General features: G+C 39.6%; 2 protein-coding genes across 4 annotated transcripts in view; one reads left to right on the forward strand and one right to left on the reverse strand.

Moving 5' to 3' along the window:
* CLNS1A (chloride nucleotide-sensitive channel 1A) overlaps positions 1-26231 on the forward strand; it is a 34033-nt gene extending 7802 nt beyond the window's left edge. The window contains exons 2-8 of one of the 3 annotated variants that reach the window (XM_059708359.1): positions 2110-2246; positions 4138-4239; positions 8520-8621; positions 9329-9436; positions 11605-11778; positions 16946-17036; positions 23529-26231. In XM_059708359.1, the coding sequence (XP_059564342.1) occupies positions 2110-2246; positions 4138-4239; positions 8520-8621; positions 9329-9436; positions 11605-11778; positions 16946-17013 (691 nt within the window). In that variant the 3' untranslated portion in view covers positions 17014-17036; positions 23529-26231. Of the gene's footprint in view, positions 1-2109; positions 2247-4137; positions 4240-8519; positions 8622-9328; positions 9437-11604; positions 11779-16825; positions 17037-23528 lie in introns of those variants that run through there. The other 2 variants (XM_059708360.1, XM_059708361.1) reach the window with 2 other exon arrangements.
* On the reverse strand, positions 20653-21123 carry LOC132240765 (c-Myc-binding protein-like). The gene has a single exon (XM_059708366.1). It carries the CDS (start codon positions 21067-21069, stop codon positions 20734-20736), a length of 336 nt encoding a protein of 111 aa, XP_059564349.1. The 5' UTR covers positions 21070-21123; the 3' UTR covers positions 20653-20733.
* Positions 26232-27805: the final 1574 nt, after the last annotated feature.

A 27805-nucleotide genomic window follows, 5' to 3' on the forward strand; every position in this document is an offset into this window, starting at 1 on the left:
CTGCACTGTCATTGTTCCTGCCCAAGGGTGTCCTAGCTTCTCTTATTGTATCTGTTCTTTGCTTGGTTACAAATTAGAAAACCAGACTTGTTAAAATTGAATAGAAAATAGAATGATACAGGGGTTATATTGTCTTAACTTCTTTTTAAAATAACTTTATTGAGATACTGTAATTCACGTAACATTCAATCCATCATTGTACATTTAAAGTATACAATTCAGTGTGTTTTTTTTAAATCTTTATTGTTCAGATTATTACAGTTGTTCCTCTTTTTTCCCCCCATAGCTCCCTTCCACCCGGTTCCCACCCCATCCCGTGCCCTTACCTCCCCCCACTGTCCTCATCCATAGGTGTATGATTTTTGTCCAGTCTCTTCCCGAACCCCCCACAGCCCCTTCCCCCCGAGAATTGTCAGTCCACTCCCTTTCTATGCCCCTGATTCTATTCTATTCACCATTTTATTCTGTTCATCACATTTTTCATTCACTTGATTTTTAGATTCACTTGTTGATAGATATGTATTTGTTGTCACTTCATTGTTCATAATTTTTATCTTTACCTTTTTCTTCTTCCTCTTCTTAAAGAATACCCTTCAGCATTTCATATAATACTGATTTGGCCCTGAAATCCTTTAACTTGTTCTTATCTGTGAAGCTCTTTATCTGATCTTCAATTCTAAATGATAGCTTTGCTTGGTAGAGTAATCTTGGTTATAGGTTCTTGCTATTCATCACTTTGAATATTTCTTGCCACTCCCTTCTGGCCTGCATAGTTTCTCCACACTTCCTCCCAGTCTCAGTGCGCTTTTCTCTTTCCTTCTAGTTGTATAACTTCCACTCAGCCAGCCTTCCTGTGGTTCTGGATGATATCCGTTTTGTCTTTTAGTTGTAGTTTTGATGTGGTTGTGCGAGGCAGCAATTTCAGGTGTTTACCTACGCCACCATCTTGGTTCCTCCCAATTCAGTGGTTTTTAATCAATATACAGAGTTCACAATCAATTTTAGAATATTTTCATTTCCCCCTAAAGAAATCAACACCCATTAGCAGCCACTGTATTTCCCTCTAGCCCTTTGTAACCACTATATTGCATTAACTTTTTTTTTTTAGATATTTTTATTGATTTCAGAGAGGAAGGGAGAGGGAGAGAGAGAAACATCATTGATGAGAGAGAATCATTGATTCGCTGCCTCCTGCACGCCCCCTATTGGGGCTTAAGCCCGCAAACTGGGCATGTGCCCTTCACTGGAATTTAACCCAGGACCCTTCAGTCTGCGGGCCAATACTCTATCTACTGAGCCAAACCAGCTAGGGCTATGTTTCCTTTCTATACCAATAAAATATTTGCATTTGACTACTTTTGAGCTTAAAACTATTACCTTGCTTATCTGTGGCTTTCTCTTAAAGCTGCAAAGTAAATGAAAGTCTTAATAAAGTCTGTCTTTCAGTGTGATAATTATTTTATAACTTGTGGTAAGTATGATTATAGTCATTTCATGTGTATGTCATTTAATGTAGGATTAGTGGAGAAATGAGTAATTCCCAAGTATTTATTTCATACTTACATGCTGAGCACTGTGCTAGTGGTTTTGAAGAACATTAAATAAAGAATATGACAGTTTCTCTGTTGGCTCACATTCGGGTGAGGGTATGTACCAGATTCATTATCATAAAGATAAATGCTAAATGGTATATTACTGGGCATAAGTGAAACTTAGAAAAAGAAGAAATCATTATAAACTCAAGTAATTGGAGTGAAGACTCAAGGAAGAGCTGGGACTTAACCAGATGAAGATGATTTGCAAAAGCAAAGAAGGTGCCTGAAGACCTTCCAAATAAGAGCAAGCATAAGGGCATAGAAACACATATGTGAATTAAGAAAAATTGCATTTCAAATTTACCTGAAATATTAGCTGGAGAAAAAGAGACAATAACAGAATTGGTCTTAAATTCAATTCCTGCTACTGAATTTTCTTATTTTAGGAATATTTCTAAATAGTAAGCTTGATACTGTTATGCATAAAAATGTCTAAGCTGAACCTTTATAAATTTCAGGAGGTTAAATTAGGATTTAATTGCTTGAAATAATCTACTTAAAAAATGTTTTTCAGCCGCCTGTCTTGGTTAGATGGCTCTGGATTGGGATTCTCACTGGAATACCCCACCATTAGTTTGCATGCAGTGTCCAGGGACCTAAATGCCTACCCACGAGAGCATTTATATGTTATGGTGAATGCCAAATTTGAAGGTATGTGTGGTAATTTAATCTTATATTTTTAATTTTTATTTATTGATTTGGGGAGGGTGGCGAGAGAGAAATTGATTTGTTGTTCTACTTATTTATGCATTCAGCCAAGGGCTAAGGTAATCTTGAGCTGCCTTTGGTAAAATATTACATATTTAAAAGCAATCTTTGATCATACTCAATGTAATGTTCAAGCCATTGACCGATTTTGGATAATAGTTTCTTAAGCAAAATTTCAGCACAGCAAAATAAGTTGGGCATTGCCTTTTTTCTATATGCTTGCATTTAGAATTGTTCAGTTATTATGGATTTATAGTTCTAATTTTTCCTCTTGGGTTTAACTGTTTATTTTCTTTCTCTCTGTAAAGGCATTTATATTTGGCACCCTTACAAGCTTGGATCAGTATATTTTGTGCTTCCAAGAGTTTATGATAGAACCTGATTTGTTTTGTTTTATTATCAATGGGGATAATGTTGCCCTCCCCCTACACTTAGCAGTGACATTTTGATTATCATGACTGGAGTGGGGAGTAGTGCTACTGGCATCTAGAAGTTAGAAATCAGGGATGCTGCTAAACATGCTACAATGCAAAAGACAGCCTTCCACATCAAAGAATTATTCAGTTCAAATGTCAGTAGTGTCAGGATTGAGAAACCATGTGATACAAGATTCCCATATTTTGCTGTTGAAGATAACTACCAGGATTCATAAAATTCTAGTAAGGTTGAAAAAGATGGAGTAAGAAAGATTAAAAAAATCAATTCTTTAGGCTGTAAACTATGGGTTGTAAGAATTCTGAACAACCTCTGAAGAGGTAGCTCAGTTGGCTAGTATGTCGTCCCGATATGCCAAGGTTGCAGGTTTGATCTCTGGTCAGGTCACATACAGGAAGCAGCCAATGAAGGCATGAGTAAGTGGAATAATGAATCACCGTGTTTCTCTCTCTACCACTTCCTCTCTCTCAAAAAAACAACAACACGTCAATTAAAAAAATTGGAATTCTCAATGAGAAACAAGTTAGGCACAAGATAAAAAGTAAGATGTTGGTACACTATATTGTGTTTAATATGCTCATTTTTTGTGTGTAGAAGTACAGAACTTCGGGATTGAAGGACATTTGTTACACCTTTAGTAAGCTTGCTTTTAAGTAATGGGCTGCTTTTCTTTGAAATAGTGTATAAAAGGCAATCCCATAAGTTTGCCTATTGAACTCTATTGCTCCTTCATTTGGGGGGTTTAATATAATTTCAGATATAAGATGACCATTTATATTCAGTATGACACCAATTATTTAGTAATTTTTAGGGCTTTTGGCATGTTCGGCCTCATTAAGTGGTAATGACTGATTCAGCTATTTGAAAATATTTTTGTTATAAGATTTCAGTGCCATTGGAAAGGGTCCAAAGATAGATAAAAATCTAGTTGAGTTTGAAAGAGAGGGTAAGGAAAAGTAAAGGCCTTTGACCTTGGGTTGTAGTAAGACTTCCACATGAGGTATTGGACACAAAGTTTACTTTCCATCTAAGTAAACGTAACTGTGATTTCATAACCAAGATTACTAGGTATCATGTTTAGTTTAAAGGCATTCATTCATTCATAGAAATGGGAAACCTTAGCGGTACCTTTGTCAGTCAATTCCAAATGCTGATTTGAAATGCCCATAAATAATGTAGAGCACTGCAATTGGTGAACGGCAGAAAATAAGGTTGAAGAGGTAGGGTTCAAATAAACCTAGCTTGAATAAAGCTAGATAAAGAGAAAAAGCACACTGAATAAGAAGACTCATTAACTTGGTAGGCAAAACATTTTCATCTCTGCACCCCAATTTCCTTTTTTATTTTTTAATTAATTTGTTTACTTTTAAAAATATATACATATTTTATTTTTTTACAGAGAAGAAGGAAGAGGGATACAGAGTTAGAAACATCAATGAGAGAGAAACATTGATCAGTTGCCTCCTGCACACCTCTTACTGGGGATGTGCCCACAACCAAGGTATATATATGCCCTTGACTGGAATCGAACCTGGGACCTTTCAGTCCCCAGGCCGACGCTCTATCCACTGAGCCAAACCGGTTAGGGCTAATTTGTTTACTTTTTAATCTTCACCTGAAGATATTTTTCCATTGATTTCTAGAGAGAGTAGAAGAGAGAAGGAAAGACAGAGAGAAATATCAGTGTGAGAGAAACACATCGATAGGTTGCCTCCTACACGAGCCCGGACCAGGGCCTGGGCCAGGGAAGAGCCTGTAGCCTAGGTATGTGCTCCTGACCGGAATCGAACCCAGGACCCTTCAATCTGCAGGCCAACTGCTCTATCCTCTGAGCCAAACCGGTGAGGGCTCTGCACCCCACTTTCATCCAGAAAAATCAGATTATAGTACTCATTAGATCTTAAACCTGGCTGCACATTAGAAACCTGGGGCTCTTGTTAAAAAATGCAAATGTTGGGAGTCCCAAACCAGGAAGTAAGGATTCAGTAGGCTTGGGTAGGCTTTTTTTTTTTTTTAAGGTCCTTTAAAATATATGTATATTATTGATTTCAGAGAAGGAGAGAGAGAGAGACATCATTGATGAGCGAGAATCATTGATAGGTGTCCGCCTGCACTCCCTCCACTGGGGATCAACCTGGGCATATGCTCTTGACCCGAATCAAACCCAGGACTCTTCAGTCCACAGGCCAATGCTCTATCTACTGAGCCAAAACGTCTAGTGCTGGGGTAGGCATTGAAAGTATTTGCACTATAATTATTTTCTTTTAAAATATCTTTTTATTGATTTTAGAGAGGGAGAGAGAGAAACATCAATGATGAGAGAGAATCATTGGTTGGCTGCCTCCTGCACCTCCCACATGGGAGTTCAAGCAGGCAACTTGGGCATGTGCCCTGACCAGGAATCAAACTGACCTCCTGGTTCATAGGTCAACGTTCAACCACAGCTATGTCGGCTGGGCTATAATTATTTTCTTGAAATTGATGGAGTTAGGACTTTTCTATCTTACTTGGATTACATTTATTTCATTGATTCTTCAGTTCTTTTTTTCTGGAATTCCACTCTTTTCATAAGTTACACATGCTTGGATCCTATTTCCCCAAATTTTGTTCCTTTCATCCTGATTCTCTAAGCTCCAGACTTTTTTTCTCTTTGGTTTACCTCCATATCCTCTTTATTTTTTAAAAATTGTTAATTAAAATTTGGTGTTTTTATTGATTGATTTTAGAGAGAGAAAGGAAAGGAGAAACATCGATTTGTTTTCCACTTATTTATGCATTCATTGGTTGATTCTTGTATGTGCCCTGACTGGGGATAGAACCCACAGCCTGGGACAGTACTCTAACCAACTGAGCTACAGACCAGAGCCTCCATAAGCCTTTCTAAGATAGACCATCAGATTATTGTTAAGGACATTAGATGATTTTTAAAATAACTAAAAATTCATTGCCATTGTTGAAAATTTAGAAATATTCAAAAAGACTGCAAGTATGGCAGCCACTACTGTGATGGTGAATGTTGGCCATGGTCATTATTTGTAAAAATACTTCATTACATTTCTATTTATTGCCCTAAGGCAGATTCCTAAGGATACAGGGTTGCCAAAAGTAGGTTTACAGTTGTGAGTATGCAAAACACAGATTTTATTCTTTTATTACTATTTATTAATTATTGTATTATCTGTATTACGACTAAACCTACTTTTGCCCATCCCTGTATAAAAGAAACTTAATAGTATGTTTGTCTAGAGAGAGAACTAGGGTTGTACCATCTAGATAGACTCTTTCAATTATCTTATTACCAGCATGTATTGTTTTTACAAGTTAAAAAATGATGTTAATTCAGTTATAGAATAATAATTACAGTGTGATACCATTTTTCCCCCTCACCCGAGGATATGCTTTTTATTTATTTTAGAGAGAGGAAGGGAGAGAGAGAAAGAGAGAGAGAAACATTGATGTGAGAGGGAAACATCGATCGGCCGCCTCCTGCACACGGCGCCCTGACCGGGAATTGAATCCACAACCCGGGTATGTGCCCCAACCAGGAATGGAACCCATCACTCTTCGGTGTACTGGACGACGCTCTAACCGACCAAGCCACGCCAGCCAGGGCTCATTTTGTTAAAATGCATTGAAATGTTTGGTGGTACTATAGTATTTAACTTTTTATAATTATTTAAAGTTCTCTAATATTTTGTATTGTTTAAGTTGTTTCTGGAGGATATGTATATTATATTTAACAATATATAACAGAAACAGGGCAGAAAAAGTTCTATTTAATTGCTTATTTAAAACAGTAGTGGCCATTTAAATATTTTCCCCTTTTTGCTTATTCTTTTTCATTCTACAGTAAGCTTGTATGACTTATAAAAATAAAAGTTAAAAATTTAGTAGATATCTCCCTATAATTGATTCCTATGAGTAGAATTGTTACATTAAAGGTAATAAACATTTTTAAAGCTCTTAACATATAGTCATATTGCTTTCCAGAAAGCTTATATCAGTATATACTTGGAATAGTAGTATATAAGAATACCTTTTCACCTTCATCTGCATGGAGAATCTTAATTGGTTTTAAACATGTTTTATGTTTTGGGAGTCTATTTAAGTATTTTGTTGACTCTTTTCCCCTTATGAAGTAATTAAAACACTGAAAAGTTGACAGAGTAATAAAAATTTTTCATTATTTAATATCCAGCATTAATTATAACATTTTTCATAGTTATTCTAGTGTTTCAAATAAATAAAAGTACATGAATACTGTTGAAATCCCTTTTGTGTTCTTTCCCATTTCATTCTTTACTCTCTGTCTCTGGAATTAAATGTTATTCTAAAGATGGTATGTGTCCTTCCTGTCTATGCTTTTAGATTTTTACTGAATATATACCTCTAAGCAGTATAATGATTTGGTTTTATGTTTAAAGTTTTAATGTAAGTAGCATTATGTATATTCTGCAACTACCTTTTTCACTGTTTTATTATTTTTTTTATATATTTTATTGATTTTTTTTTTTACAGAGAGGAAGGGAGGGGCATAGGGAGCTAGAAACATCGATGAGAGAGAAACATCGATCAGCTGCCTTCTGCACACCCCCTACTGGGGATGTGCCCGCAACCAAGGTACATGCCCTTGACCGGAACCTAACCTGGGACCCTTGAGCCTGCAGGCCGACGCTCTATTCCCTGAGCCAAACTTTTCAGGGCTATATTTTATTTTTTATTTATATATATATTTTTTTTTCTCGAGGATATGCTTTTTATTGATTTTAGAGAGTGGAAGGGAGCAAGTGAGAGAGAGAAACATCAGTTAGTTGCCTCCCGCATGTGCTCCAACTGGGAATCGAATCCACCACCTTTTGGTGTACAGGACAATGCTCTAAGCAACTGAGCCACACCAGCCAGGTCTTTTTAAATGATTTTTTAAGTTTTACTTTTCAATTACAGTTTACATTCAACATTATTTTGTATTAGTTTTAGGTGTACAGTATAGTTGTTGGATGATTATCTTTTAAAATATATTTTGATACATATAAATTACATCTGTTCATTTTATTAATTTATTTTTTATTGATTTCAGAGAGGAATAAAGAGGAAGAGAGAGATAGAGACATCAATGATGAGAGAGAGTCATTAATCAGCTGCCTCCTGCATGCCCCACACTGGGGATATTGAGCCCAAGTGCCCTGACCAGGAACTGAACCTTGACCTCCTAGTTCATAGGTCAATGCTCAACCATTGAGCTGCATCGTCCGGGCAACATATAGTACTTTAATAAACATATATTTGTGTACAAACTCCTTGTGCACACAATATGTATTTAGACCAGGAATTGCTGGGTAATAGCATTTCCAGAGTGGTTGTAGCAATTTCCACTTCCACCAGCAGCATATGTATGTTCTTTTTGTATTTTTTCTTGCATACAGACTTTGTTAATTTATTTGTTGGGTCAGTTAACTTTTATGGGCTTCGATTCTCATCTGTAGGTTGTTCTTGATGGCATTGGAAAACTGTACTTATTAGAGGCCTGACTGTGTTTCCTCACCTCTGCCATCACCCGAGGGGACTTGGAATCCCTAGGGCTTAGTGAAGTACAGGGTGACTAGACCAGAGAGACTATCCCAGAGTGTTTTTAGTTCTAAAATAACTGTGTTCTTGTAATTTGAAGTAAAAATTGAAATTGTAGTATTTAGGTAGATCAATAAGCATCCTTTAAGAAATTCTTTTAGGCTTTTTTCCAAAACAAGCAACATCATTAAAAAGTTATTTTTATCCCCTTTATAGAAGAATCAAAAGAATCTGTTACTGATGAAGAAGAGGAAGACAGTGATGATGATGTTGAACCTATTGCTGAATTTAGATTTGTGCCTAGTGATAAATCAGCTTGTGAGTGTTCTATAGAATTGATTCTTTTCTCCTTACATACCAGGTATTCCCCGTTGACACACACACTTTTACCCTCATTACCTCCGTCTGCTTTTTCTTCATTTTAGCATCTATAATATCATTGAGATCCAGATATCTATACATTCATTATAATAAAGATAATGAATTAACTTTATAGTATAAGAAGCAAATGTACAATTACACAGAATGGGAATAAAAAAGATAGTGAATGTATAGTGGCCACCATATTCTTTCGTGTGCTTTGCGAAAGGAGGGATCTGGTTATTTGTATAAACTGTGAAACATAATTTATGATTGTGAGATTCTCACCGGATGGAGGGCAGAGGAGTCATGGCAGTTCCAAAGTGGGAGATGTCAGGATAAGCCCTTTTAACGGTGAGGGGCTTCACTCTGATACTAGCAGTCTGACCAGGATTCTCTGACTCTTTTCCTCAGAAAGTCCAACCAGGCATGAAGAGAGCTCAATAATATCTTGAAATGAACTCTTACTATTTTGTGACATAACTGCCATGAATCACTTTTCAAGATTGATTCACCTTGAATTTGGCAGGTTTTGTGAATATTGTGACCCTAGCATATCTCTTGTTTACCCATTAAATTTATTTGCACTGTTGGTTATTTAATTAAATTTTAATTGCACATTGGCCAAGAAGAAATATTAATTATAATTTAATTTTCTTGTTCAGTGGAGGCAATGTTCACTGCAATGTGTGAATGCCAGGCTTTGCATCCAGATCCTGAGGATGAAGATTCAGATGATTACGATGGAGAAGAATATGATGTGGAAGCACATGGTTAGTGAAATAAGTTTTTTTAAAGTGTGTGTGTGTGTGTGTGTGTGTGTGTGTCTTTCATTTTAAGCATTTATTTGTAGTAAGGGGTAGGATTTTAGATTTTTAAACATATTTTTATTGATTTCAGAGAGGAAGGGAGAGGGAGAGAGATAGAAACATCAATGATGAGAGAGAACCATTGATCAATTGCCTCCTGCACACCCCACACAGGATTCAGCCCCTACCATTAATCAAACTGTGACCTTCTGGTTGATGCTCAACCACTGAGCCATGTTGGCCAGGCCATAAATCTTTATATCTCTGATAAATACCAGTATAATATGATTCTGTTATAATGAAAGTGAATGCCATAATTCATGTCTAAGCCAAAATGGAAGCATTTATGGGCTTTCCAAGCTAGATGGGAAAAATAGAGATTATTAGGGTGAAAAGAATGGATAGAGATCAGTAGAAGGAAAGAAAATGGTAGCTAGGAAAGTGGGTAGTCAGGAGAATCTTTTTAAGTTTATGTAGCTGCTACCAGGGAACAAAACTTCTTCCTTTATCACTTAAAACCTGTATCATCTACATTTTTATTTAACACATCCCTTTAGACAACTCACTGCCAAAGTTACTTCTTTTTCCCAGAACAGACCTTATTTATTTAAAGGTATTTTCCCTTTCTCAGACCAGAATGCAGTCAGTAGCTTGGTAGAGAGAGTCTTGTGACTCGAATGCCTGCTATTCTCTTTTCCCCATGGTCTTGACCTGTGTACCAGTCTGGCTATGCAGAAACCTTTCCTCCATGAATGTTTACTTCTTGGCCTGAGACAAGCTAATTTCTGGCATTTTCTTTCTTTTTTTTGCCTTTTCAAGTTTTTATTTTTATACATTTTTTTTTGTATTAAAAAGAAAAGCATAATTACCACAAATTACAAAGGACTAAAACAGACTAGAATAATGAATCACTTCAGCCTGGAAAGCAGATACTCTGAATAATATTGATGTTATAATACAAGCTCATTCAAGTGTTTTACATTGTTTGTCCTTTTAAGTGATATCCTAGCACATGGTGAAGATAATGTAGTATGAGCATAAGGTGGAACCTTCTCTGCAAAGCCAGGTGACATGTTTTCCTCTCCAGTGAGAAATGGGCTGCAAGTTCCTATCTTCTCTGCCGCTGCCGTCAACATGGCTGAAGGAGAGGGTGGGGCTGGGGCAAGTCGAGGGACCCTCCACACAGGAGTTACTATGGGGTCCCACTCAGGAGGGTGGCATTTTCTTTTATATAGAGGCCCGGTGCACGAAATTCATGCGTGTGTGTGTTTGTGTGTGTGTGTGTGTGTGTGTGTGTGTGTCCCTCAGCCCAGCCTGCACCCTCTCCAATCTGGGATCCCTCACAATCCAGGACTGCTGGCTTGCCTGCCTACCTGATTGCCCCTAACCACTTCTGCCTGTCAGTCTGATCATCCCCTAACCACTCCCTGCCAGCCTGATCGATGCCTAACTGCTCCCCTGCCAGCCCAATTGCCCCTAACTGCCCTCCCCTGCAGGTCTGGTTCCCCCCAACTGCCCTCCCCTGGAGGCCTGATCACCCACAACTGCCTTCCCCTGCCGGCCATCTTGTGTCCACATGGGGGTGGCCATCTTGTGTGTTGGAGTGATAGTCAATTTGCATATTACTCTTTTATTAGATAGGCTATCTAAACACATCCTCATCTTAGCTAAGATTTTTTTGGATGCTTCTTTCTTAAAAATACTTTTTGCATTTTCCAGAATTTCTTTCTTTTTTTTTTTCAAGTAGCATCTATTTGAATAAGGAAAAAACCTTCAGTGCCAATTAATGGCAAATTAATTTGCACTCATCTATATATTTTCTACCTTTGAATAACATAAGACCATCTGGCCTCAGGAACACCCTCTTTTCCTTCTAGTTCTTGGACATTTGATTCTTTGGGAATTGCTGTTCATGACTCACTATCTCTTGTAATCCCTTCTCATTCTAGATGGGCATTTTCTTGATCTCTCTTTTTCAACAGATGGCCTATATGTGTGTGTTAAATGAACGTTGAAAAGTATTTTCCAGGAAGCCTTTTTTCACTGTGCCTTGTCTTCAGTAAATGCATTATTGAGTATTTATTCTTCCCCTCATTGTGTTATAATAGCTAAAAAGTCTTTTATTTGTTTAGAACAAGGGCAGGGGGACATCCCTACATTTTACACCTATGAAGAAGGATTATCCCATTTAACGGCCGAAGGCCAGGCCACATTGGAGAGATTAGAAGGAATGCTTTCTCAGTCTGTGAGCAGCCAGTATAACATGGCTGGAGTCCGGACAGAAGATTCAATAAGAGATTATGAAGGTAAGTATCCTTCTTTCTCATCAGTGTGAACAGTTAGATATTCACTTAGGCAACAAGGTCAGCTATGGAGAGACATATATATGTTCTTTTTTTCTTTTAAATATGTTTTTTTAAATTTTTTTTCATTTTTTATTGATTTCAGAGAGGAAGGGAGAGAGAGAGCGAAAATCATCAATGATAAGAATCATTGATTGGCCGCCTCCTGCATGCCCACAACCCGGGCATGTGTCCTTGGCCAGAATCGAACCTTGGACTCTTTAGTCCGCAGGCCAATGCTCTATTCACTGAGCCAAACCATCCAGGGCTTAAATATGTTTTTATTGATTTTTTTTTAGAGGAAGGGAGAGGGATAGAGAAATAGAAACATCCTTAATGGGGATCAAGCCTGCAACCTGGGCATATGCCCTGACTGGGAATTGAACTGGTGACCTCTTGGTTCATGGGTCAATGCTCAACCACTGAGCTACACAGCCAGGCCATATATAGGTTCTTTTGGAAACTAAGAGAAATCTCAGAATTAACTTTATAGTGTAGGAAGCAAATGTAGAATTACATAGAATGGGAATACTTGTGTAAATTTTTTAAAACTTTCTTTCCTAGCTACAATTTTTCAAATTGAAAATATTGTGGGGGGGGGGGGGGCGGGGGGCACAGGTAAAGGAGAAATGAAAAATCAAGTACAATTCTAATTGAAAACATATATAAATTTTCTGTTGCATATCTTTCCAGTCTTTTTGTTTGTTTCCTTATGTGTATATGTGTGTATGCATGCATTGATGCTGCCATCTTTATTTTTAAAATGAATTCCTACATGATGATGTGCAAAACTAGTATAGTCAATTGATTTAAAGGCCAAGGCAGCATTTAAGAAACTTGGGTTCTCTTTCTGTGACCAACATCTGGGCCTTAAACAAGTGGCTTTAAAATGTTTATGTTTTAGCTGTCTCATATTTATAAGCTTCTTTGTAAATATTTTTTCTATTATACAGTTCCCTTTCCTAAGTATCCTAATTAAATTAGATTCTTGAAATACTTTGATTCAGCCTTTACCATTTATTCCCTTATCCAATCCAGTACTGAGTTCCATGGATTTTTCTTTTAAATTACTTTTAGATCTCCTTGTTATTACTACTGTTATCTTCCAAACTTAAGCCCTTTTCTTCTCATTCTGGATTTACGTAGTACATATTTTGCCCCCACCATCCCTTCCTCCAGCTCACTGCGCCATATTAATCTGAGAACACTCTGTTACCCCTATATAAAGATATCTCCTCTAGTGGTTGCCTGATGCTCACCATATAAAGTTCAAACTTGTTATTCTGAGGAGAAAACCCTGTTTTTGCCTTAAATATTTCTAGTCTTGTTCCTACTACCCTCAATAAAACATTTCGATGGTGTTCTTATGTGCCAGCCCCTGATTTAAGCACATGACAAATATTTACTCAGATAGTCCCTTCCAAGAACCCTTTATGGCAGATGTGTTATGATCTCCATTTTACACATGAAGAAACTCAGACACAAAAAGGTCACAAAGCGTGCTTCATGCCAAATCCTATATAATAAAGAGCTAATATGCTAATTATACTGGACAGTGGGACACCTTCCGGAACGACCTTCCTTAATGACCTGTAGGTGGGGGGTGGGGCCGTGGGGTTGCGAGGCAGCTGGGGCTACCCCCATCGATTGCCCTGCAGAGGGTGGCAGCAGCTGGGGCTTGGGGCTGTGAGGGCCGAGCCCCTTGCACGAATTTTGTGCATCAGGCCTCTAGTAGCTAATAAGTGGTGAGAGGATTAAATGAGCTAATCTGCAAAAGTAATATACCAAGCACTGTTATAAGCACTTCTTGTATCTTGCATGTGTTTAATATCCTATCTAATAAAGACGGAATATGCTAATTGACCCTCACATTGTCACAAAAGATGGCGCCCACAGCCAATAAGGAGGAATATGCTAATGGACTGCCACGCCCTTAAAGATGGAGGCGCCCACAGCCAGTAAGGAGGGACTATGCTAATTGAATGGCCTGACCTCAAAGATGGTGGTATCCACAGCCAGTAAGGAGGGAATATGCTAATTGACTGCCATGCCCTCAAAGATGGCAGTGCCCACAGCCACAGATGGTGGTGCCCAGTCCCCTCAGCCCCACAGGGGCGGCAGATGGCCGCTCCGCGCGCCTGCCTCCGGAGTCCCCCAGTCCCCTCAGCACCCCAGCTGCCCAGGGCTGGCCCGAGGCGCAGGTAACTAGGGCTGGCCGAGGCTTGCGCTGCCAGCAGTGGCAGCAGCAGAGGTGTGATGGGGGTATCGCCTTCCCCTGATCGCCAGGTGGCCTCCCACCCCTGAGGGCTCCTGGACTGTGAGAGGGGGCAGGCCAGGCTGAGGGGACCCCCTCCCCTCCAGTGCATGAATTTTCATGCGCCAGGCCTCTAGTATGTTAATATTTTGCGTTGCTACAGAATTTTAATGCTTTTAATTTTTGGTGACATAGAATATTAAAGTGTTAGTATCTTTTTCTTTTATTGCAGTGCTTCTCAACCTTCCTAATGCTGCGACCCCTTAATACAATTCCTCATGTTGTGGTGACCCCCCAACCATAAAATTATTTTAGTTGCTACTTCATAACTGTAATTTTGCTACTGTTATGAATCTTAATGTAAATATCTGATATGCAGGATGTATTTTCAGGGGTCGCAACCCACAGGTTGAGAACCGCTGTTTTATTGGTACATTTAAGTTTCTTTCATAATGCTGTGATCAACATCTCTGTACACATAGCACATTGACCTAGGGATCTTGAAGTTCTGGGATATTTTAGTTTAGAAAATTTAGGCTGTGTTATTCCTTGTGTCTCCTCTCCATTTTAAGCATTGGCCAATAAATCTCTAAAATAGGCTTTAGGGTGAGATGGCTCAGATGATTTCTAGTGCCCTACCAAACTCTTAGTTGAAAGAATGCAAGATGTTACCTTTTTATTATAGTGATTGGAGAGTGCTCCTGACCATAGAAAAGCCTTTCATCATTGAAGGGTTTTTTTTTTTTAATTGTAAAATCCCTTATTTAATGCTTTGTAACAAGTTGATTTTAAGATCTCAAACACTTTGCTAAAGTGAGATTTTTTGGAACTTTTATTTCTAAGTCTTATTAGCATATTGAGAGTTACCGTTACTTGTATATAAAACTTTAGCCTATACCCGTGGTTGGCAAACCACGGCTCGCAAGCCACATGCGGCTCTTTGGCCCCTTAAGTGTGGCTCTTCCACAAAATATCATGTGCAGGCGTGCACGTACAGTGCGATTGAAACTTTGTGGCTCATGTGCAGAAGTCGGTATTTTGTGGAAGAGCCAGTATTTTGTGGAAGAGCCACACTCGGGGCCAAAGAGCCACATGTGGCTCGCGAGCCACGGTTTGCCGACCACTGGATACCATTCCCCATCTTCTAAACTCCTGAAGTTTATCACTCTTTTTGACATTTATTTATTTAGTCAATTTGACCTTATTTTAGAAAAATTTATTTGTAAAATTTTAAAATAAAAATTGTATATATTTAAGATATATAATATGTTTTGATATACATACATAGTGAAACGATTACTATATCAAACTAAATCCCATCTCCATGCATAGTTATCTTTTGGTGTCTATGTTTGTGGTGGGAACACCTGAGTTCTGTTTTAGTAATTTCAGTCTTTTTGCTATTTAAGCATATGTACTATCTACCAGTGACATTTCCATGCTTTGTGTGCTTATGTTAAATGTTTTTGTTTTGTTTTTTAGCTACTGTGCCAGGTATAGAGAATATGGCAGTGCCCAAGAGAGATGAAGTTATTATCTTCGTATCAATTTTAGAGGAGAGCAAAATAAAATTATTGGGCCGTTACAGTTCATTGTGGTATAGCGTTGAGATACAGGGGAAGCTTGAATAGCTGTGGAATCAGAGGCTGGACCCTTCATCCAGCCTGGATAGTCAGGGAGAAAATCACACTTCATGGAATAAGTTACATCTAAACCATGATCTGGAAGATGAATAAAAATGACCCTGGTGAAGAGGGATGGCATACAGGTTGGGGAGAGAGACAGGTAAAAGGGTCATCCATGTGCTAACTGAGAACTGAAAGTAGTTCATTATGTCTGCAACTCAGAGAGTGAAGGGTAGTTATAGCAACAGATAAATAAGGAACTTGAAGCTCTGTTAAAGAGTTTCAACCTTATGCTTAGGTCTGTGGGAAGCCATGGAAAATTTTTAGTTTGATTAGTGTTTCTCTGGCTATGCTATGAAAAATTAGTTGCAGAGGGAAATACTGGAGGAAAGAAGAGAAACCCTGTTAAGTAACTTAAGTCTTTAGTTAGATGAGAGGTAGTGGCTCAAATTAGGTAGTAGCATGGAATGTCAAAAAAACTTAACAGATTTGGGAGATATTCAAAAGATAGAATCAACAGAAGTTAAGAGCTGTGGTGGGAGTTTTTGAATTAGGCATGTAAGAGGTATCCTTTAGCAAGACAGGAAAGAAGCATTTTCTGTGTGGAAAGATGATGAGTTAATTTAGATACATGTTACATTTTTGTGCCCTGCTGGTGTCCAGATGGTGCAGTGCCAGGGCGCAGCAGGCAGAAGCCATATTGTGGGCTGGAGAGTTGGGTAAATGGAAGCTGAGTTGAGGAAGTGGAGACAGTAAGTGTGGACAGCTCTTTCCAGAGGGCTTTTCTTTACTTGTCCTAACCTCCTCTCCCTTTAAAAAAATGAGATGAGATAAATAGGAAAAGTGAGAACCTTGCTTTACTTTGTCTTGTCTATTGAATTATGTCAAAGCTCTGTGAGGATAGGACTTTATACTTTAAAAAAAAAAAAGTTGTACAGAAATTTCTAGCACAGTTCTGTGAAGAGTGAACAATTGTAACTGTGTTTGGAAATTCCTACGTTATGTTAGTGTTGAGACTGAGAATTTACAAAGTAAATGTTAAGTGTTTAGACTCATTTTAACTTTAGCCTAAATCCACAGGTGGCATTTTTCTTTCTCAATGTGTTTCTTTATACTTGAATTTTCAGAATAGAAATAGCAACTCTTACCAACAGAGGGCACTAGCTTCCTTCTGGTCAAAGTAGAAGCTGAATCTTTTCCTGATTAAAGTGCTCTGTAGACTTTGTTCAGTGGTCAATTTCTTTTTCTTCAGATGGGATGGAGGTAGACACTACACCCACGGTTGCTGGACAGTTTGAGGATGCAGATGTTGATCACTGAAAATGATTTTATGTTGCTTTTGGGTAAGTAGTTTATTTTTTCCTTGTCACTGAACATGAAAATCCTGCCTAATAATTAATTTTTATTTTCATAATTCAGGAGGATTGTATAAAATGAGCAGTTTGGAAAAAAGTAATCCATTTCTGACATTATTGAAAATTATGTGTGTGGTGTTTTCTCTAAGAAATCAAGGTCTGCAAGCATGGTGATGTTCAGGTTGATAAACATTTACTGAGCATTTAACACATGCCAAGCACTGAGAGTATATGGAAGATTAAGATACACCCATCTTCAGTGAACTGAGGAGAATGACATTAGCCCTTTATTCAGAACTAGAGCGCTCCCTGGCTGGCTCAGGTGGGAGCTGCAAAGCCTGAGATCATGTCCTGGTCTGCTCTTGCGTCACCTTTCCCCATTTGTGACTTGAAATCTTAATATTTTCATCAGAAAATACAAGCAGAGATTTGCTGCAACTCACTGCTATTCAAATCAGGGAGGAAGTAGGAGCAATTTCAAACTTAGTTAAGCTTCTACTCATAATCTTGTGTTGGCTTCTCTACTTCTGAAAATAATGGCAGACCAAGGTCCTGGGCACCTGACTGTTCAAGGTTGATTTGCCAAACCATAACAAGTCCACATACAGTTGTCCAAAAGTTACCATTTCCAAATTGTTTCATACCTGCTTTTCCTGACTAGTACAAGAGCTCACTGCCGATTTTCTCCCCTCTGATCTTCTCATGAGCTTTGTCTGTATTTTGTTCCTCCCCCCCCCCCCCCAAGAATATAGTGCTTTACCATTTACAAATCTTTCACACACATTCCACTTGACCTTCACAACAACCCTGTGAGGTAGGCAGCACAGATATTATTCTCAAGTAACAGATGTGGAAAGTGAATTTCAGAGCAGTTAATTGATGTACCCAAGGTTCTACAGTTAGTAAATAATTTGTATTAATATCAGTCTTTGGCCTAAAAATTCAGCACCCAACCTCCCCTCATACTTGTCCTACCTACTTCACAGGGATAATGAAGATAAAATGAATTCAAGGCTAGAAGAATATTTTGAGAGAAAAAAGCACTATATAATTATACCAGCAAACTATAATTTTCCTTTATATATGGCTTATTCTCCTTCTCATCCCAGCTTGTGAATGAATCCAGCATTTTATATTGCCTCTGTTCTGTGCTCAACTGAGCAACTAAGTAAGGCAGGGGAACAGTGTGGTCCTGTTTAATGTTATATAAGTTACAACAGGGTAACTGCTATTATAGTAAATTGAAAATCAACACAGGAAAGCCAATGTGCAAGTAGCAAGCAAGGTAACATTATCAAATAGGGCATGAATGCATAGAAGGAAAACGTGGTGTCAGAGTTGAAACTGGCACACACAGTTATCTAAAGCAAAGTGGTGGCAAAGAAGAGTTATTTATTCTGCATTATATAAGTGAGCAAAAGATTCATTAGAACCCACGCAAAAGCATCTCATGTGACACACATCTCTCCAGCTGCCTACGGAGAACATAAACAATGTCATCTTCATTTTAAAGAATGACTGTACCTGTGCTCATATCCTTAACTAAACCAAGGAACAGTTCCATGCTAACCGTCCTCAGCTAAAATACAACCAGTGCCATCATTCTTAGACTGGTAAACAGAATGTCTTTTAAGGTGATGAATCAGAAGTCTGTGTTTAGATTTTTTTCAGGATTCACTTTGGATACTCCTGCTTTTAAGACCCAAAGAAGATTATATTGAGTTTTTATTGGTGATTATAAGACTACTAGAAGCCGGGTGCACAAAAATTTGTGCACTCGGGGGGGGGGGGGGTTCCCTCAGCCTGGCCTGTGCCCTCTCGCAGTCTGGGACCTCTCGGGAGATAACGACCTGCTGGCTTAGGCCTGCTCCTGGGTGGCAGAGGGCAGGCCTAATCCCTAGGTGCAGCCCCTGGTCGGGCTCAGAGCAGGGCCGATTGGGGAATTGGAGTGTCGCCCCCTGTCATGCACAGAGCAGGGCGGATTGGGAGGTTGCGATGCCACCCTCAGTCACGCTCAGGGTAGGGCTGATTGGGGGGTTGTGGCACCGCCCCCTGTCACACTCAAGGCACGGTCGATGGGGAGGTTGCGGCGCCACCCCCTGTCACGCACAGAGCAGGGCCAATCGGGGTTGGGGCGCTGGCCCCTGTCACGCACAGAGCAGGGCCCATCAGGGGGGTTGGGACTCCGTACCCTGTCACTCACAGAGCAGGCCGATCAGGGGATTGGGGAGCTCCCCCCTGTCACACACAGAGCAGGGCCCATCAGGGGGTTGAGGAGCTCCCCCCTGTCACTCACAGAGTAGGGTCGATAGGGGAGTTGGGGCACTGCCCCCTGTCACACACACAGCAGGGCGGATCAGGGGGTTGGGGCGCTGCCCCTGTCAGACCCAGGGCAGGGCCGATGGCGAGGTTATGGCTCTACCCCGTCACAGAGCAGGGCCCATGGGGTGGGGCGGGGGGGGAGGGTTGGGGCGCCGCACCCTGTCACACACAGAGCCACAGGGTGATCAGGGGGTTGGGGAACTCCCCCTATCAGGCACAGAGCAGGGCCGATGGGGAGGTTATGGCTCTACCCCGTCACAGAGCAGGGCCCATGGGGTGGGGCGGGGGGGGGGGGGGTTGGGGCGCCACACCCTGTCATACACAGAGCCGCAGGGTGATCAGGGGGTTGGGGAACTCCCCCTACCCGGCACAGAGCAGGGCCGATCATGGGGTTGAGGCACCTTCTCCTGTCAGGATCAGAGCAGGGCCGATAGAGAGGTTGTGGCCCCACCCCCTGTCACAGAGCCACAGTGCGATCAGGGGGTCTGGGCGCTGCCCCCTGTCACGCTGATCCCAGTGCCAGGAGGCATATTACCCTTTTACTATATAGAATAGAGGCCTGGTGCATGGGTGGGGGCTGGCTGGTTTGCGCTGAAGGGTGTCCTGGATCAGGGTGGGGGTCCCCACTGGGGTGCCTGGCCAGCCTGGGTGAGGGGATGATGGCTGTTTGCTGCTGGTCACACACCCTTCAGGGTGGGGGTCCCCACTGGGGTGCCTGGCCAGTCTGGGTGAGGGGCTGAGGGCTGTTTTCAGGTTGGGACTGAACCTCCCAACTGCTCCTTTTTTCTTTTTTTTTTTTTATTCTGGGCCAGCTTTAGCTCTGAGGCTCCAGCTCTTAGGCCTCTGCTCCTGAAAGAAGGTATCTGGTTTGTTTCGGTTCTATAATCGAAACTCTGTATCAACTCCAGCTCTGAGATCCCGGCTAGCTGAAAGCAGGTTTCTGGGGTTTTGTTTAGCTTCTATATCTGTTACAATGTTTCTTAAACTGCAAGCTCAGAGGCCGGCAAGGCAGGCGGGGAACGGCAAGGAAGGTGGGGAATGTTGGAGTCCTCCGTCACTGAAGCAAGCAAGCCTCATGTTAGTTTCAAGCTGCCTGGCTGCTGGCTGCCATCTTGGCTGGCAGTTAATTTGCATATCTCACTGATTAGCCAATGGGAAGGTTAGCGGTCGTACGCCAATTACCATGTTTCTCTTTTATTAGATAGGATGTGTTTATAACAGTTAAAGTGTGATAGGTGAATTTAACATACATATATATATATATATATATATATATATATATATATATATATAAAAGTTCTATAGCATCTGTTCAGAAAAGATTATATACTATACAAACTATTCAAGTTTTACAAAACATTTTTCATTGTCTTTTCAACTGAGAAGAATCCTGTTCAGCACGCTTCTCCTGAGGAGGTTCATACTGAGCAAGCTTTGCTTTCAGTTTTTTATTTTCTTCTACAATAGCTTCATATTTCTCTTTCATTTCTGCCAATTCTAGACGAAGCAGCTCTATTTCTGGATTTTCTGGGGTAGCAACTCCTAAGTGATGCTTTAAAAAATCCAAAGCACCATTAGGTTTCTCTGGTTCTTCATATAAGGCTACCAATCCCTTGGTCAGCGTGTCCAGCACTCCTGACTTCTCCAAGTACCTCTGGAATTGCTCATGCTTTGAGTTGGCGGCTTTGTAGTGGGCCATAGTGACAGCGGCAGCGGCGTAGCTAGCGCCGGAGACCGTGGCTGGCGGGCTCTGAGCAGCCTTGTTCCTTTTTTTTTTTTTTTTTTGCTACATGTTACTCTGAGAAATCAGTTGTCCTTTGCCAGCTTAAACATCGCAACTGAATGTTAGAGAATAACTAACCCCCTGTACGCCATAAGCGTCTGTAGACGCAAACTTTGCATATCAACTCTGGTCGACCAATTTTAAAATCAGGCTTGTTAGTGACATCTCTGGGTTTGTAAAGAAAATTCTGATAACTTAATTTCGTATGTATTCCAGTGCATATGGAAGAAATTCCAATATCGACATATAGGGCCGCACTCAGACGCACAAGAGATGAACACTGCGACACTTGAGATTTTTTTTGTTCATTGCGACACTTGAGATTTGTTTGTGTTATTGTAAATTTCACACCTAAAATGGTAAACATGGTGCGCATTCTTCATTATTTTTTTACAGATTTTGTCTTTGGAGCGTCAACAAAATTTATTGTTTTTGAGGCTTTTTGTGTTGACTGTTTATTTTTATTTCGTATCAAATTTTGTTGATATTTCCGTAGAATTGAAAATTGTCATGATTTTATTAATTTATTGTTGTAATATATTATATTGTGCAAATAAAATTCAATCCTCATAAATGGCATCAGATGAAGAAATAATCGAACCAAGCACCTCATAAGAAGATGACATCCTTTATTCAACTCCAGAGTCAGATGATTTTTTTTTTAATTAAATTCAAAATATCGTGTGTGGGGATGTTTCTGTTTTGGACGCGTGGCAGTTAATAGGTTAAAGGTTATGTAACTAGTTCATATCATACAGAGCCAAGACTAATAATCCTAATCCTTCCTTATAAGCTCTAAGATTTTCACATTAAGTTACTATCCCTTTTCTCTATAGTATCCTGCCTCTGATCTGATAGCATTTTCTTGAATACTAGCTTTCTTCCAGTCTTTAAAATGCTACTTAAGTCCAGGTCTTTATTTTATTAAAACAGGTAGTAATAGCATGGCAAGATTTATATATTTTGACTTGACTTTTCTACTATTGTCAGGCATCTAATTAGGTTGTGAGATCCATTATCCAAGTTCCATTTACCTTCTAAATTATTGCCATTATGAATATAACATTGCTTTTTTAAAAAAAATATATTTTTATTGATTTCAGAGAGGAAGGGAGAGGGAGAGAGAGATAGAAACATCAATGATGAGAGAGAATCGATTGGTTACCTCCTGCACGCCCCCAACTGGGGATCAAGCCCGCAACCTGGGCATGTGTCCTTGACCAGAATCGAACCTGGGACCCTTCAGTCCACAGGCTGATGCTCCATCCACTGAGCCAAACCAGCTAGGGCATAACATTGCTTCTTATACTCACCATGTTTTCATCTCAGGTGCTGCCAGGTGACCTTTCAGAAAATATTCTCTTAGAGTCCTTTTCCTTTTTTAAGTACTCAATTTTTATTTCTGCAACATTTACTTCTGTCATTGGTAGCCATACAGTCTAAAATTAGCAATGTCTCCTCTACAGTTAACTAAAAAATTATATTCATATTGCTGGAGCTCTGTTAACTTTAATTTTCATATCTCATAGTTTCAGATGCCATCACTTCAGCATTTTATTTCATGGGAACTCTTTTGGTACAAACTTAATTCTTCCCTTTTGTCTTACATTTTATTTATCATGTTCTTTATAGCATGTTGGTTTTTCAGTTCAGTAATACTTTTTATATCTTATTGAAAATGGAAAACAGATTTTTTTGATTTGGCTTTCACATATTTCTTCCTGAAAAGTAGACTAGAGAATACCAACCACTCTATTAATTATGAGAAACTCATTTGGTCTGTCACTAATGGTTGCACAAATGGGATGTCATTCCAGTTCCCAGGAGAGAATTTGTAGGATACTCTGTAATGTAATTTTATGGTGAAATAACCATAAAATAGCCACAAACTTCTAATGAGGTGATTTGTTTTCTATTCATTTTATGCTACAACTGGAGCTGAGAGATATTTTATTCATCAGGTTTATGCAAGTTCTTCATGTGGATAATTGACCTGAATTTCAAACAATGCCTGTATATTATTAATCACTTAAAATTGTTTGCCTTTAAGGAATGAGCAAGGATTAATTAGAGTGTTTATGAAACAATTAAAATTTTCAAGGTAGTGGAACCTCGGACCTCTCAACACATGAGATGGGGTGAAGGGGAAGACACATGAATGGTGGAATCTCAACCCTACCACATACTGGCTCTGTGTCTTTGGACAAGGCATATAACTTCTCTAATCCTCAGTTTCCTCATCTGAAAAAAGGGGATGATGGCATGTTGCAATGACTGAGATGTAATAATATCTAAGTCTGGTGGCACTCTTGACTAGGTGTTCAATAAATAACAGCTATTATTATTACAAACACTGTAAACCTTTTGTTTTTCAGATTCTGCTCATAACTGTAGGAGAGAACTTGGTGCCTTTTCCTCTGTGGAGTGGGTGTTGATGAAAATATTTTTCCTTCTCCAAAACTTCCTGAACCAGTTCTTTCTTGAGACAGACTGTATGAGACAACAAGTTGTCACCAGCAGAAGAAACTATGACCTTTATTAACCAAGGTGAATTTACTTAACCAAGAGGGTATTTGTAGTTTATCTTTTATCCCCAAATTTTCTGTCTAGGTACCTTCTGAGTAGTCCTATAATTCCTGCCTTCAGTGTATGTATCTTCCGTAACCTAGCAGGGGTATGTGGTGAAAATGCACGGGCACTTAGGGGATGGAAGAGAGGCTGAATCTAAGATAGACCCCTTTAGGGCCTAAGGACACCCTTACCCTTAAAAAAGAAAGACAAAGATCTCGGATGAATCAGGCCTCTGCTCGTTCTCCACAGGGGTAAGGATCTTTTTACTATTGGGACCCAGATTAATTCATTCAGGCATCTCTAGGGAGCCTTTTTGGAAACATCCCAGCCGCACATACTAACACAAGTGCTGCTTCTGACTAGCTTTTGCTCCTTTCACCATGTTTCACCAGTCTGTTCTATTATAGCTTCTTAGGTTATGTTACATCCTTTAATTTGTAGCCTCTTCATTCAGTTTCTGTAGCAGAACACATGAAATTGGGATGAAGTCCTCAAAGTACTCCACATGATAATTGTTTTGTCTTTGTAATAGCTTAACAAATAAATCTAGGTTTTCTATGTTATTGTACTCTCATTCTTGACTAAAATCATTAATGGGAAATGTTTTTGTTTTTTTTTAATGTTGGCAAAAATGAGAATCTTGTTGGTCTTATTTTTGTTTGACTTCTGAGAATATGAACATGAAATGAGTAAGGAAGTGTGTCATTAAAGCTTCTGGCAGATATTTAGTAGGGCAAAGATTTAACACATTTTAAGGAATTTCTGCTTCCACTTGATTTGGAGTAATTTCTTCTAACATACTTATCAACTCAGTTTGTATTTACAGATTTATACTTGAACTTCAGTACCATTATTTGACTTTAAAAATAAGGTTAGAAAAGCTATTCGGAATCACTTGGCTAATTAGTGACTAAACTTTGTCATCATTAAGCCCGGTTTTATTTTCAACACTTTCCCTTAGTTTCCCTCATCTTTCATGGTAGACTGAAAAGAAAGTAATTTTTCTTTTTCTGACCCTCTCAGAAATACCAAATTTGTTACAATAGGCAAGTGAAAGGGCCACTCAGAAAGGACACTGGAATGTACTGAGACCTTCATACCAACTACTGTCCTGAGTTCTCTACATATGTTATGCATATACTATTCATAACTACATACGAGGAAGAGATGTTTTTATTGCATAAAGGTTGAGAACCACTGATCTAGAAAATCCACTTAAAGAAATTTATCCTATACATAGTTTGCACATTAGTAAAGGTTATATATGCAAGGATATTAATTGCAATTTTATTTGTAAAAGTAAGACTGAAAACAACCTCATTGTTTATAATTAGGTATGGATCAATTTGCAGTACAATTTAAGGGTTAGAAAATTATCCTTAAAAGGAGTTAGGTAGTACTTATGTATTGATACTGAATAAGCTCCAAGATATATTAAATGGAAAAGATCAGGATGCAAAGATATTTTATATAGAAGACATGGGGCCAGCTGGCATGCTTGTGAATACATGAGATACCTCTGGAAGGACATAAGAAAGTGGTTATAGTTATTTCTGGTAGAAATAGGAGATGAAGAGGAGGGGTAATTTGGAAACAAGCAGATATGAATAGAAGTTAAGGCCATATGAAGATGGAAGAGTGTAGTAATGGATCTACAAGCCAAGGAATTCCTGGGGCTACCAGAAGCTAAGAGAAGCCTGGAATAGGTCTAGGACCTCTAGAGGGAATGTGGGCCTGCTAACACCTTTGTCTTGGGCTTCTGGCCTCAAGAACTATGAGACAGTATACTTCTAAACCACCCAGCTTGTGGCACTTCATTATGGCTGCATGTGAAAACAAATACACCGCTCCCATCCCCCCCCCCCCCCCCCACACACACAGTCTTTTTTAAACTGAGGGATAGGAAATGGGGTTATATATATATTCTTTTTTAAAAAAAAAAAATGTTTTTATTGGTTTCTAGAGCGTAAGAGAGAGAGAGACATCTATAGGCTGCTTCCTTCAAACCCCCTATTGGGGATAGAGCCCACAACCCGAGCACATGCCCTGATCGGGAATCGAACTGGCGAGCTCTTGGTGCTTGGGTCAACACTCGGCCACTAAACCGGACTGGCTGGGCTGTTCTGAAATTTTTTTGGCATGTTAAATTAAACACATGTCCGTATATTCACGTGCAGTGAGGAAATAAAGTTATACAAATACAACTGAAGCTTCTTTTATATTCCCCCAATCCCAGTCCCTCTTCAGAGGTCACCATCACTATTCCAAATTTGGTATTTATTATAACTCTATTTTTGGCACATATGTATGTATATATCCTATTAATACTGTACATGATTGGGTTCCATATTTTTAAATTTGTATTGGTTGAATCCTTCTGTTGCTTTTACTGTGTAACACTTTGAGAGTTTTATCCAAGTTGATATAGGCAGCTGTATAGCACAGTTCGTCCATCCTCTTGATGGACATTTAAGGTTCGTTTTTCATTAAAGTAATGCTGCATTGAATATTCATGTGCATGTCTTATGCACATGTGTGTGTTTCTCTATCACATTAGCTTACATTCTTCTCATTATGCCTACCATAAGTGCATTTCCCATAGGACCCACAAACATTTATTTCTGCTAATCCCAGAAACATAAAATACTTGTGTAAATCTTAAACTTGGTTAGATTTTGCTCAACTGTTCTCTGAAAAGAATGTGGTGACTTACACTTCCACAGTCTGCCCTTGTACTGTATTCTGGATACTGATCTCCTACTCTGTGACCTGTCTGTCATTCATTTCGTGATCCCCACGCTCAGTTGTCTTCAAGAGGAGAGGCTTATTCATAAACTGTTAACATGTACACACACATTATATATACAAATATATATATTAATGTTAGAGAGAGGAAAGGAGAGGGGGAGTGCTGGGGTCCAACCCCAGCAGGTCCAGGGTTTCCCGTAGGTGTGGACGGAGTCGGCGAAGAATGAATGACACGGAGGCAGCGTTCAGGTGATCATCATAGCCAGGTTCTGTAGCCAGCATCTCCAGCCAAGTTCTGTCTAGGTTCTCCAGCCAGGATCTCCAGCCAAGTTCTGTCCGGGTTCTCTTGCCATGTTCTCTAGCTAGGTTCTCCAGCCAGGTTCGGTCACCAGGTTCTAGTCAGGTTCTCTTGCCATGTTCTAGCCAGGTTCTGTAGCCAGGTTCTGTCTCTCGGTTCTGTGTCCTGTTGTCTTGTTACATCTGTATTTATACCAGTTGATTCCAATCCTATCAATCTCTATTCCAAAGGTTAGGGCGTTTCTTATCTCCATTCCAGGGAGTAAAGATTATGTAGCTTAAGCATGATTGTTCGTAGTTAAAGTGATTAACTACCCGCCTGGCAATTAGTTAAGGGGTTTTATTCCCTCCCTAACTTCAGGGGAAAATCCCTACCTGGGGAAACAACCTTTCTCGGAGAGGTGACCTTGGTTAAAACACATAGCACCAAGAAGGTTAGCAAACATATTAAGAACAGTATGCCATATACACCAGGTCCCTTGAAACATATGCTGTGCGGATGTTTCTTTCCTGCAGCGACTGTGTCAAGCAGCAAGGATGGACCGGCTTCCGGCAGGAGAGAAAGAAACATTGACTGGTTGCCTCCTGACTGCATCCTGACTGGGACTAAACCTGCAACCTGGGCATGTGCTCCGACTGGGAATTGAACCAAACCTGAGACCCCTAGGTGCACGGATGATGCTCAACCAACTAAGCTACACCGGCCAGGGCAACATGCACATTTCTGTTAACTGGTCTCTAAGTTATGGAATTAACATTTGGACATTTGAAATTTGCTTGTTTTTCAGTCTTTTCTGAGGTGATTTTGCAGTTTGAGATTGTCACCTTTGATGGTAAAAGAATGGCTCAGAGGCTAGAGTAATCGTAGACTTTAGTATAACTATGAGGGGGTAACCAGTGTATATCAAGAAGATTGACTAGCTATAGTAGGAGGAAATTGTGAAGGAATGGGAAGTATTTTGGATTGATAGGGAGTTTTTAATTCATTTAAACAAAAGATACATTTTGAGTGCCTGTTCTTTGGTGGTGAGTACAC

The sequence above is a fragment of the Myotis daubentonii genome, chromosome 9, assembly GCF_963259705.1.
Source record: "Myotis daubentonii chromosome 9, mMyoDau2.1, whole genome shotgun sequence".
In the NCBI taxonomy this organism is placed as follows: domain Eukaryota; kingdom Metazoa; phylum Chordata; class Mammalia; order Chiroptera; family Vespertilionidae; genus Myotis; species Myotis daubentonii.